The sequence below is a fragment of the Penaeus chinensis genome, chromosome 39 (assembly GCF_019202785.1).
Source record: "Penaeus chinensis breed Huanghai No. 1 chromosome 39, ASM1920278v2, whole genome shotgun sequence".
NCBI classification, from domain to species: domain Eukaryota; kingdom Metazoa; phylum Arthropoda; class Malacostraca; order Decapoda; family Penaeidae; genus Penaeus; species Penaeus chinensis.
Window position 1 is genome coordinate 24688456 of NC_061857.1, and position 12500 is coordinate 24700955.

The window sequence follows — 12500 nt, forward strand, 5'->3', positions numbered from 1 at the left end:
AATTGCCATGGATCTGTAAAATATCACGCAAATGCACATATTCTCATAAAAGGTTCCCAAAAAGTGAGATGAGAAGTAGTAATGCTGTAAATTGCTGAAAACAAAATCGCACACGTAGAAAGCCAAACTAGTGTATCATCAAGCATTCAGATGTATATAAAAAATTTGCTCACTGCAGCTTGTTTCTCCAATGGCAGAAAAAATGGAAAGAAAATGGGGCAATGAGGCGAAATCTTATGACGCTATTCATTTCGCCGATTTTTCTGTAGAAGAACTTTTGAGATTCGAGGATGAGGTGGAGAGAGGTGGGGGAGGGGCAAGGGCGAAGACAGCTGTGACTCTAGAAAACGATTCTGTCGTCAGACTAGAGCAGAAGAGAGGAATTACTGAGGTAGAAATAGTAGGCAATCTATAGACTGGTTTCTCAGTTAAGTATAGCTATTTTTCATGATTTTCATGATGAGTAAATACATGTTAAGTAAATACGGTCGTTAGAGATTGAAGGGTGCTTTTGATATTGTCCCATGAAGAAAGCTGATGTACCAGCATTGATCCAAAGGCCAGGCTTCAGCTCAACAGGTGGGAGTTTGCATCTGAAAGTGGCCGATTAAATATGAAAACTTATTTAAGCGTTCTCTAACAGATAGTGTACTCCTAGTCCAATCTCTCAGAACACACTGAACCCTGCAGAAACGGTGTGCTGCTAAAGCAATGTAGGGGGATGGTAGTTTACTCCAAGGTACTTTAACATTTGAACCTTATCAATTATAAGTAACTTGGCTGAGTGTTAGAAGTGTGAGTCTCCAAATACAGGACTGGAATGAGCCAATCTCTTCATAGGTCACTTTTAAAGGCCAAATAAAGAATCAAGTTGATAGGTCATCCTTCACAACTCCGACTTGGTTCCATCTCGTTTCCCTGGTCAAAGCGCAGATCTGAAGAAGCATTTTGTGAGCACCAATGCTGCTGGTCCAGGGTTGAGGATAATGCTTTCTCTGGCCCGATGAGATTGTCCGTGATACTTCCAGGAGTTGGTTTCAGAGGACGAAACTACTGGTGTGGGTTAACGAAGACTGCCTTGAACTGTAGTTAATGGGTAAATGGCGTAATGCTCTTTGATGCTTGTCTGCTCATTTCATAACTGAGCCTCGTAGTGACGTGGCTGAAGCAGCGATTCCTGATTTGATCCTAAATGAGGCCCTGGCAATATCTGGGAACCTAGGTGAACTAGATTGTGATAATCTTTAAAGGAAATACAGGTCTGTTTTATGATTGTCCTAGGACGTAGAAGATTAAAAGTTAGTATGCAATTATAATGTGAATGAAGTATTATCCAGAGATATAGAGACAAAAGCTCCAGTATTCTCCCCTTCCTCTAGGAGAGCATTCTTACCCTTCCAATGCACGAGAACGTATCCTTGATGTTGGGTCTGAGGAGGGTGGCATTGTCTGGAAGTCGACTTATGATCCCTGTCAAGGCAGGCTTAACGCTGAGAAGCTGAGCGTTGGCCGGGGAGTGCCTAAAGAGCTGTCTGGCCAGCAGGGGTTCCAGGCTGTTGGAGGGAGCCTCGTACTCCACGGGTTGTAGCTGTGGAGATGCCGAGAGCTGTCTCCCCTGCGACACAGCCGAACCTCTGTTGCGGGAAGCAGGGACGGCGGAGGTCGATGCCAAGAGGGCTGCAGAGGGAATGGGAGCATTAGGGCGCACTTGCTCACCAGGGAGCTGAAAGGAAGGGGGCGTCGGAGGCGAGGAGTTGGTAGAAGCAAGGTCTAAGGAAATACTTTTGTAGAGCTTGGGCAGGAGTAGACGAAGTGAAGGAGAGCGAGGAATGAAATATTGACGATAAGGTGCGATGATGGGCAGAGACATAGGTGGGGAAGGTAACACTGGATCTGTATGTATATTACACAGTGGTGTAGCTTAAGTGGAGTATATGTGTATGTGTGTGAATGCATGTGTGTGTACACTATAGAAATGAGAGGGATCGAGAGAGAGAGAGAGAAGAAAATATAGGAGAGGCTTCATAAAAAAACTGAAACAGAAATATAACCAATATTATGTTCTCCATATTCCTATTCACTATGCACAATATATGCGAAAGAGCTCGGTTAACTTACCAAAACATAAACACAGCACCAACATCGTGACCTGCGAAAACAACCAAATCTGAAGCATTTAAATAATTATTTTTTTCTCTAAACCTTAAGATTCCTATTAACATCCCCTCCCTCTCTTAAATTTCTCTCAGCAACCGTATTTGAACGTCATTTCAATTTTCCTTTTGTTCTTCACGAAGAGAACACATGCTTGTTTCTGCACTTCTTTGTGTATGTATGCGAACATGTGTGTGCATGTGTGTGTGTGTGCGTGTGTGTGTGGGTGCGAATTGACACGAATAAAATGAACTGCAAAATGTGTAATTCTCATTTTCTATGATACCCATTATCTAACGGAAACTTTAACTGTTTGGCTGTTTATGTTGGGGCGCACAGAGAGCGGCGAATAGAAGTGTCATTAAACAATCTTATTTTAAAATTCTATACACATGCCACTGAATTCGCCCAGAAAGTAGCAAGAACTCACCCGCAACTCACGGAACGTAGAGCTCATTTCATATAAAAAGAAGAAAAAATCAACTAAAGATAAAAAGCCGCATTCACATTTACACTCACTTACATTTTATTATGAAAGCCTAATAATTTCTTTAGCAGGCCTGTCATTCATTCAAACTGCCGAATCAACAACAGATGAAATCATATAATTTATGACTAATTATCCTGTGAAAATGAAGTGCACAGCCATTTGAAAAAGTTCATATTGTCACAACACAACGTTCATATTATAACACAAGAGTCATTGTTACAAATAATCTGCCACCCAATTGCCATGTTCGAATGATTAACTTGCAACAAGTGTAAAAAATCGATTCCGTTTGAACGATTCTTGGCTTAATTTCTGAGTGCAACCAAATTCTTAGACCACATGACTTTTATCACTTGACACAATGGTATACCAGTGCAATTAATGAACAGATAGAAAAGGGAAATAAACAAATAATCAAGATAATCGAAATAAAATAAATCACAAAACGACACAAATGCAAATGAATAATCAAGACAGAATAAGAAAAAGCAAAACAATTACAAATAGGGACTAAAAAAAAAGGAAAAAAAAAAAAAAAGACGTACGTGTGCTTTCGAGCGTCTCTGTTTGGCCCAAGGCAAAATTAATGAGGTAAATAAGTAGATGAGTAAATAGAAGTATAAGTCACAAAAATAAAACAAAAACAAAAGACGTACGTGTGCTTCGGAGCGTGTCTGTCTGTCTGTCCGAGGAAAGCTTTCGAACCGCGGATGTCCTGGGAGGCTTGAGCTCGGAAAAGCTTCCTTGTAAAGCTCACCCACGTAAGTGACTGCGGTGGCTCGCTCTCGAAGGGCTGTTATATACAGGTGAGCCTCCCGAGCTCACTCTCCCTCCCCACTCCCCCTCTCGCTCTCCCTCACTCTCTCGTTCTCTTTCTCTATCTCTTTCGCTCTTTTTTTTTCTTTCGTTCTCTCTTCATTTTTCTCTTTTCTCCCTCTTTCTCTCTCTGTCGCTTTCGCTCTTTTTTCTTTTTCTTTTCTTTCTTTTCGCTCTTTTTTTTGTGTCTATTTCTTTTCCTCTTTCTTTATATCTCCTTATTTCTCGCACTTTCCTTTCTCTCTCTCTTTCTTTCTCACTCCCCCCTTCTCTCTCCTGTTTGTCTCTCTCTCTCTTTCTCTCTCTCTGTCACTGTCTCACTTTCCTTCTATCTCTCTCACTGTGTGTGTGTGTATGTATGTATATATATCTTACTTCCTCTCTCTCTTTCTTTCCTTTCCTCACTCTCATCCTCTGTCTCCCATTTTTTCTGTTTCTCATTCCTGCTCTTCCTCTACCTGTCTCTCTCTTTCTACCCTCGCTTCCCCCCCCCCCCTCTCTCTCACTTTTTTTTCTCTTTCTCATTTTTTTCTTTCTCCCCCCCCCCCCTCCTCTCTCTCTCCTGTCTCGTATTCTTTCTGTCTTTTTCTGTCTCACTCTCTCTCTCCTTCTATTTTCCTCTCCCTATATCTCTCTTATATTATATATATATATGTGTGTGTGTGTCTTTCTTCCTCTCTTTCTCTCTCCCTCATTCTCTGTTGTTTCTTGTTCTCTCATTCACTCTTTCTAGTTTTCTTTCTCTTCATACTCTCTTTCTCTCGCTCTCTCTTCCGGTCTCTCTCTTTTTCAATTATACTTTCTTTCTCATTCCTTTCTCTGTCTCTCGCACTTTCTTTCTTTTCTGTTTTTCTATTTCTTTCTTCCCCCCCCCCCTCCTATATGTCTGTGTATGTCTCTCCCTCTCCCTCCCTTTCTTTGTCATTATTTCTCACTTTCCTTCTCTCTCTTTCTGTTTTCCTCTCCCTCATCTTTCTCTCACTCACTCTGTCTCTCTTTCTCTTTCTCTCACTATGTCTTGCTTTCTCTCCCTCACTCTCTGTCTCTTTCTCTTTCTCTCACCATTTCTTGCTTTATCTCCCTCACTCTCTCTCTCTTTCTCCTTCTCTTACTATTTCTTGCTCTCTCTCCTTCAATCTCGCTCTCTCTTCCTCTCTCTCTCTTTTCACAATTATTCTCTTTCTCTCATCTCTCTCTCGCACTGTCTGTCTGTCTCTCACTGTCACTTTTCTTCCCTCTCTCTGTCTTTCTATTTTCTTCCCTCTCCGTCTCTCTTTCTTTCTCTTTCTCTCTCTCTCTCAATATATATATATGTATATATACACTTATATACACCTATATATTTGTGTGTGTATGTATATCTTTCTTCAACTCTCTCTCTCCTCTTCCCTTTCTATTTTTTCTCATTCTTGCTCTCTCTCTTTCTACTCCATCTCGCTCTCTTTCATTCTCTTCCTTTTCTCCTTTCACTCTCACTTGTTTTCTTTCTCCATACTTCTTTCTTTCTCACTCCTCCTCCTCCTCTCTCCTGTTTGTCTGTCTATCTGTCTGTCTTCTGTCTCTCTCTCTCTTTCTATTTTCCTTTCCCATCTTCCCTCTTTCTATCTCGTTCTATATATATATATATATATATATATATATATATATGTATGTGTGCGTCTTTCTTCCCCTCTCTCTCTCATTTTCTGTCTCTCTTTCGTTGTATCTTGTTCTTTCTCTCATTCACTCTTTCTATTTCTCTCTCTCTTTCTACTCTAATGTCGCTCTTTATTCCTCTCTCTCTCTCAATAATTCTTTCTCATCCCTCTCTCTCTCTCTCTCGCACTTTTTTTCTGCGTTTCTTCCTGTATGCTTTCTATATACATATATGCTGTGTGATGCAGCGGTAGCGATCTCGTCTAGCAATTTTGCTGACCCGCGTTCGAATCCCTCGCCGCCAGTGGATGGTAATCCCGGCCGTTCCTTGCACACAGGGGATAATTTAGAAGCAAAATGAAACCGACAGCATGTCACACCAAGAATATCTATTGAAACAAATGGGGTAATACTAAATTATCATTATCAGCATTATTATTATATTATGCTTTCTTTCTCTTTTTTTTTCTTTCTCCCCCCCCCCCCTCACCTCTCTCTCCTGTCTCTCATTCTTTCTGTCTTTCTCTGTCTCACTCTTTCTCCTTCTATTTTTCTCTCCCTTCATCTCTTTTATATTATATATATATGTGTGTGTGTGTCTTTCTACCTCTCTCTCTCTCTCCCTCATTCTCTGTGTTTCTTTCGTTGTTTCTTGTTCTCTCTCATTCACTCTTTCTAGTTTTCTTTCTCTTCCTACTCTTTCTCTCGCTCTCTCTTCCGGTCTCTCTCTTTTTCAATCATTCTTTTTTTCTCATTCCTTTCTCTGTCTCTCGCACTTTCTTTCTTTTCTTTTTCTCTATTTCTTTCTTACCCCCCCCCCCCTCCTATATGTCTGTGTATGTCTCTCCCTCTCCCTCCCTTTCTTTGTCATTATTTTCCACTTTCCTTATCTCTCTTTCTGTTTTCTTCTCCCTCCTCTTTCTCTCCCTCAGTCTCTGTCTCTCTTTCTCTTTCTCTCATTATTTCTTGCTTTCTCTTCCTCACTCTCTGTCTCTCACCATTTCTTGCTTTCTCTCCCTCACTCTCTCTCTCTTTCTCTTTCTCTCACTATTTCTTGCTCTCTCTCCTTCAATCTCGCTCTCTCTTTTCACAATTATTCTCTTTCTCTCATCTCTCTCTCTCTCGCACTGTCTGTCTGTCTCTCACTGTCACTTTCCTTCCCTCTCTCTGTCTTTCTATTTTCTTCTCTCCCCTTCCCTCTTTCTTTTTCTTTTTTTCTCTCTCTCTCTATATATATTTATACACATATATACACCTATATATTTGTGTGTGTATGTATATCTTTCTTCAACTCTCTCTCTCCTCTTCCCTTTCTATTTTTTCTCATTCTTGCTCTCTCTCTTTCTTTCTACTCCATCTCGCTCTCTTCCATTCCCTTCCTTTTCTCCTTTCTCTCTCACTTGTTTTCTTTCTCCATACTTCATTCTTTCTCACTCCTCCTCCTCCTCTCTCCTGTTTGTCTGTCTATCTGTCTGTCTTCTCTCTCTCTCTCTCTTTCTATTTTCCTTTCCATCCTTCCCTCTTTCTATCTCGTTCTATATATATATATATATATATATATATATATGTATGTGTGTGTCTTTCTTCCTCTCTCTCTCTCTCATTTTCTGTCTCTCTTTGGTTGTATCTTGTTCTTTCTCTCATTCACTCTTTTTATTTCTCTCTCTCTTTCTACTCTTATGTCGCTCTTTATTCCTCTCTCTCTCTCAATAATTCTTTCTCATCCCTCTCTCTCTCTCTCTCTCTCTCTCTCGAACTTTTTTTTCTGTATTTCTTCCTGTATGCTTTCTATATACATATATGCTGTGTGATACAGCAGTAGCGATCTCGTCTAGCAATTTTGCTGACCCGCGTTCGAATCCCTCGCCGCCAGTGGATGGTAATCCCGGCCATTCCTTGCACACAGGGGATAATTTAGAAGCAAAATGAAACCGAAAGCATGTCACACCAAGAATATCCATTGAAACAAATGGGATAAAACTAAATTATTATCATTATCATCATTATTATTATATTATGCTTTCTTTCTCTCTCTATTCAATCGTTCTTTCTTTATCTTTTTTCTTTCTTTATCTCGCCTACTCTCTCCCCTTTTCTGTCTCTGTCTCTCTCTCTTCCGTTTCTAACTCTCTCCTGCTTTTCTTTCTCTTTATTTCTTGCTTTGTCTCTTCCTCCCTCTTTCTCATTCTTGCTTTCTCTTTCTTTATCAGTTGCCTCCGTAATTGTTTCTTTGTTTTCCTTTATTAGTCATTAGTCGTCCTGTGTGCTTTTGTTTCATTCTTTATCATTATCATTGTTTGTTTATTTCGTAAGCTTTCATGGTTCGAATTGGAATAAATGTAGTACCTTTTGAAATGAAAGTACGTTTTGGTTAAAAGAATCGGGGAAACGGAGGAAAAAGAAGAAGAAATATAGAGGAAACAAAGAAGAATTGTACAAAGAAGGGGAAGAGAAAGAAAGGGAAAGTGGAAAATGAAATTGTTTATGCCTGCCAGATTTCAAATTGATAATAATAATTATAAACAAATCTTTGCCACTCATATTTTCCGATTAATTACAATTAAGGCAAAGATCTACAATAAGGGAAAAAACAGATTTTTAAAAAAATATTGGTTTGTTGCTCTGATTACAATCTTCGTGGTCGCTGTTTTCAATATCACATTTATCCTTACTAATATAATCTTTATAGTCGATGTTATCACCTTATCATTATACTTCTTGTTGTCACCATCGCCTTCACTTTCAACCACAAACATTGCAATCACTATCACTGTCCCTATAATCATATTCATAAGTATTACGTTATTCACTTTATTACGAAGGTCGTTGCACAGAAATGAAAAAACAGAAAAAATCGTCCTTTCTTTTATTTGTCAAAAACAATGATGTTTGGTGAACAACTAAAGTTTCATGGCATTAGTCTTGTCACTTCCCGTGTGATGACTAAACATTTGAATCAACAATAAGAGAAAAAAATCAGAGATGGAGGAAAAAGTATAACAAATAAAAACAAAAGAAAAAATCCCAAACCGCAACAAAGCATTTACAAAAGTATCAAAATGACAAGTGTGCAACAAAATATATAACACGAACATCGCTGTAAGACGACGTACACTGCACACATCTTGCACCGTGCACACGTCATCAGATGATCTCGACTTGGAGGCAAGGACGCGCTTCCTCCAAGCGCTGCAGTTTAGCGCATGCAGTACGAGTCAGTTCATGCTATTGCAATGTGAACACATTGCTAGAAAGAACTACGAGAAACGAAAAGGAGAAAGGACAACCGAAACGGAAGGACGAAGTGAATAAGAGGAGATAATGGCCGTCACCAGAGTCACAACACCTTGTCAACTCTTCCCGAAAACAAGGAAAAAATAGCCAAAGAAAGTTCCAGTAACAAGAATCGGCCAGGGAAGACAGCTCTCAAAGCGCTTCCCTTGCAACAGATGGTCCGGGTTGCATAAGAAGGAAACCCGATGACACCTTGGCCTTCTATTTCCTCCCGGTGGGCACGGGAACAGGCACAGAGACGGAGACAGACGCGGAGCCTGGCTTCACAGACGCGGAGCCTGGCTTTTCAGGCGCAAAGCCTTTGGGCACATCTTCGTTGACCCACGCCCACCTTTCATCGCCCTCGGGCGTCTTGACCTTCCTGAAGAAGTTGTAGTTGAGGTAGTAGTACATCTCCGGGTTGTCGCAGGTGAAGCTGTCCTTGTGAACGCAGGCCATACTCGCCTGGGGGTGGGAGGCAGGGAGAGGTATGGGTCAAGGTGGCAAATTTGTTGAGCATTCATTTATTAGTGGGTACGTTTACATGTAGTCCTGCATTCAGTATGGTGGTTGAAATCTACTCTGTATGAATCTATGTGTGAATAATGTTTTGCATAATTGTGTCATTAACAGGGAGGATGTCCATTATTGTTTATAAGAAATGTGAGAAGGATCTGCTGTGTACTGAGTGTGGTAATCAGAGAAAATAGTACATAAGGACAAGCAGAAAATCCTCACCTGGTCAAAGCTGGTCTGGTTTCCGCAGATGAACGAAAAATGGTATGTAGTTTGAGTCTTGAAAAGGGTTGGGTAAAGCGAGTGGAGAGGCAAGCAGACGTGGAAGATTTGACAATCGTTGTCTGGATCAGCGTAGTAGCCGTATGTCTGTAGAATAGCATTTTGATTAGTTTTGTTCAAAGTCTCTAGGTTTACTATGTAGGTACATAAATCGAAGAATTGCCATGGATCTGTAAAATATCACGCAAATGCACATATTCTCATAAAAGTTTCCCAAAAAGTGAGATGAGAAGTAGTAATGCTGTAAATTGCTGAAAACAAAATCGCACACGTAGAAAGCCAAACTAGTGTATCATCAAGCATTCAGATGTATATAAAAAATTTGCTCACTGCAGCTTGTTTCTCCAATGGCAGAAAAAATGGAAAGAAAATGGGGCAATGAGGCGAAATCTTATGACGCTATTCATTTCGCCGATTTTTCTGTAGAAGAACTTTTGAGATTCGAGGATGAGGTGGAGAGAGGTGGGGGAGGGGCAAGGGCGAAGACAGCTGTGACTCTAGAAAACGATTCTGTCGTCAGACTAGAGCAGAAGAGAGGAATTACTGAGGTAGAAATAGTAGGCAATCTATAGACTGGTTTCTCAGTAAGTATGGATATTTTTCATGATTTTCATGATGAGCAAGTAAGTAAATACGGTCGTTAGAGATTGAAGGGTGCTTTTGATATTGTCCCATGAAGAAAGCTGATGTACCAGCATTAATCCAAAGGCCAGGCTTCAGCTCAACAGGTGGGAGTTTGTATCTGAAAGTGGTCGATTAAATATGAAAACTTATTGAAGCGTTCCCTATCAGATAGTGTACTCCTAGTCCAATCTCTCAGAACACACTGAACCCTGCAGAAACGGTGTGCTGCTAAAGCCCAATGTAGGGGGATGGTAGTTTACTCCAAGGTACTTTAACATTTGAACCTTATCAATTATAAGTAACTTGGTTGAGTGTTAGAAGCGTGAGTCTCCAAATACAGGACTGGAATGAGCCAATCTCTTCATAGGTAACTTTTAAAGGCCAAATGAAGAATCAAGTTGATAGGTCATCCTTCACAACTCCGACTTGGTTCCATCTCGTTTTCCTGGTCAAAGCGCAGATCTGAAGAAGCATTTTGTGGGCACCAATGCTGCTGGTCCAAGGTTGAGGATAATGCTTTCTCTGGCCCGATGAGATTGTCTGTGATACTTCCAGGCGTTGGTTTCAGAGGACGAAACTACTGGTGTGGGTTAACGAAGGCTGCCTTGAACTGTAGTTAATGGGTAAATGGCGTAATGCTCTTTGATGCTTGTCTGCTCATTTCATAACTGAGGCTCGTAGTGTCGTGGCTGAAACAGTGATTCCTTATTTGATCCTAAATGAGGCCCTGACAATATCTGGGAACCTAGGTGAACTAGATTGTGATATTTTTTTTAAGGAAACACAGGTCTGTTTTATGATTGTCCTAGGACGTAGAAGATTAAAAGTTAGTATGCAATTATAATGTGAATGAAGTATTATCCAGAGATAGACTGACATATAGAGACAAACGCTTCAGTATTCTCCCCTTCCTCTAGGAGAGCATTCTTACCTTTCCAGTGCACGAGAACGTATCCTTGATGTTGGGTCTGAGGAGGGTGGCATTGTCTGGAAGTCGACTTATGATCCCTGTCAAGGCAGGCTTGACGCTGAGAAGCTGAGCGTTGGCCGGGGAGTGCCTAAAGAGCTGGCTGGCCGGCAGGGGTTCCAGGCTGTTGGAGGGAGCCTCGTACTCCACCACTGCGAGCTGGGGATTCGCTGGGAAGTTGGAAACCGCAGGCTGGTACTGTTGGGGTCCTGGAATGTTAAGCTCCACGGATTGTGGCTGTGGAGACGCCTGTGGGGAGAATTGTGGCGTCTGCTGTTGGAAAGGCGTTGCGGCTGAGCCTGGAACCGCCGTATTTTGACCTGCTGCTGGGGCGCCGGCGAGCTGTCTCCCCACTGACACAGCCGGACCTCTGTTGCGGGAAGTAGGGACGGCGGAGGTCGATGCCAAGAGGGCTGCAGAGGGAATGGGGCCATTGGGGCATTAGGGCGCACTTGCGGGAAGGAAGGGGGCGACGGAGGCGAGGAGTTGGCAGAAGCAAGGTCTAAGGAAGTGCTTTTGTAGAGCTTGGGCAGAAGTAGACAAAGTGAGAAAGAGAGCGAGCAATGAAATATGGACGATAAGTTGAGATGATGGACAGAGACATAGAGGTGGGGAAGGTAACACTGGATATGTATGAACATTAAACACAGTGGTGTAACTTAAGTGCAGTATTTTTACCCCCAACTGACATCCGACAAAAATGGAAGTTTACTAAAGTAGATATATAAATAAAATTATCTATAGTTTATTATTATTATTATTCATAACTAGGTGAGATAATTATAATACTAATCGACAAGAGTACGTTATTTTTCGTTTTTTTTCTTTCTTCAGATAAGTAAAATATTTCATATATTTTTTAATTTAACTTAAAACTTATAGGGGATTCCGCGAAGGGCCAAACTGCGCTCATGTATATAGATAGAGAGGTGAAGAGACAAGTGGATAGATATACATTCATTCGTTTCTATAAATATGTTCTGGCAAAAAGTATGTGTGCCAAAAGATGACCAAGAGTTTTGACTGAAGGTTATGGGGGAAACATATAAAGCTATTTGTATTCATATATACACATACACATGTAGACAAATATATATATGTATATGTGTTGTGTGCATATGCATGTGTGTTTGTATACTATAGAAATGAGAGGGGGGGGGGGGGATCGAGAGAGGAAAGAAAAGAAAATATAGGAGAGGCTTCATAAAAACAAACAAAAATATAACCAATATTATGTTCTTCATATTCCTATTTACTATGCACAATATATGCGAAAGAGCTCGGTTAACTTACCAAAACATAAACACAGCACCAACATCGTGACCTGCAAAAACAGTCAAATCTGAAGCATTTAAATAATTATTTTTTTCTCTAAATCTTAAGATTCCTATTAACATCCCCTCCCTCTAATAAATTTCTCTCAGCAACCGTATCGGAACGTTATTTAAATTTTCCTTTTGTTCTTCACGAAGAGAACACACACTTGTTTCTCTGTGTATGCGTGCCTGTATGTGTGTGTGTGTGTGTGTGTGTGTGCGCGCGAACTGAACTGAATGCATTGAACTGCAAAATGTGTAATTCTCGTTTTCTATGATACCCATTATCTAACGGAAACTTTAACTGTTTGTGTTGGAGCGCAAAGATAGCGGTCAATAGAAGTATCATTAGACAATCCAAGAAAAATGAACTTGATATAAACAGTTGGCATAGCATGATTACTAGTCCTTATGCATTCACATTTAC

General features: G+C 40.7%; 2 protein-coding genes across 3 annotated transcripts in view; both read right to left on the minus strand.

Annotated features, from left to right (window-relative positions):
- LOC125046918 overlaps nucleotides 1-3421 on the minus strand; it is a 5008-nt gene extending 1587 nt beyond the window's left edge. Inside the window, exons 1-3 of one of the 2 annotated variants that reach the window (XM_047644922.1) lie at nucleotides 3301-3421; nucleotides 2119-2149; nucleotides 1394-1677 (exon numbers count right to left, since the gene is read on the minus strand). In XM_047644922.1, coding sequence (XP_047500878.1) covers nucleotides 1394-1677; nucleotides 2119-2143 — 309 coding nt within the window. In that variant the 5' untranslated portion in view covers nucleotides 2144-2149; nucleotides 3301-3421. Of the gene's footprint in view, nucleotides 1-1393; nucleotides 2099-2118; nucleotides 2150-3300 lie in introns of those variants that run through there. The other variant, XM_047644921.1, reaches the window with a different exon arrangement.
- Nucleotides 3422-7947: 4526 nt separating this feature from the next.
- Nucleotides 7948-12500, minus strand: part of LOC125046919 — a 5176-nt gene continuing 623 nt past the window's right edge. The window contains exons 2-5 of the mRNA XM_047644923.1: nucleotides 12051-12081; nucleotides 10722-11170; nucleotides 9107-9253; nucleotides 7948-8833 (exon numbers count right to left, since the gene is read on the minus strand). Coding sequence (XP_047500879.1) covers nucleotides 8591-8833; nucleotides 9107-9253; nucleotides 10722-11170; nucleotides 12051-12075 — 864 coding nt within the window. The 5' untranslated portion in view covers nucleotides 12076-12081 and the 3' untranslated portion in view covers nucleotides 7948-8590. The remainder of the gene's footprint in view (nucleotides 8834-9106; nucleotides 9254-10721; nucleotides 11171-12050; nucleotides 12082-12500) is intronic.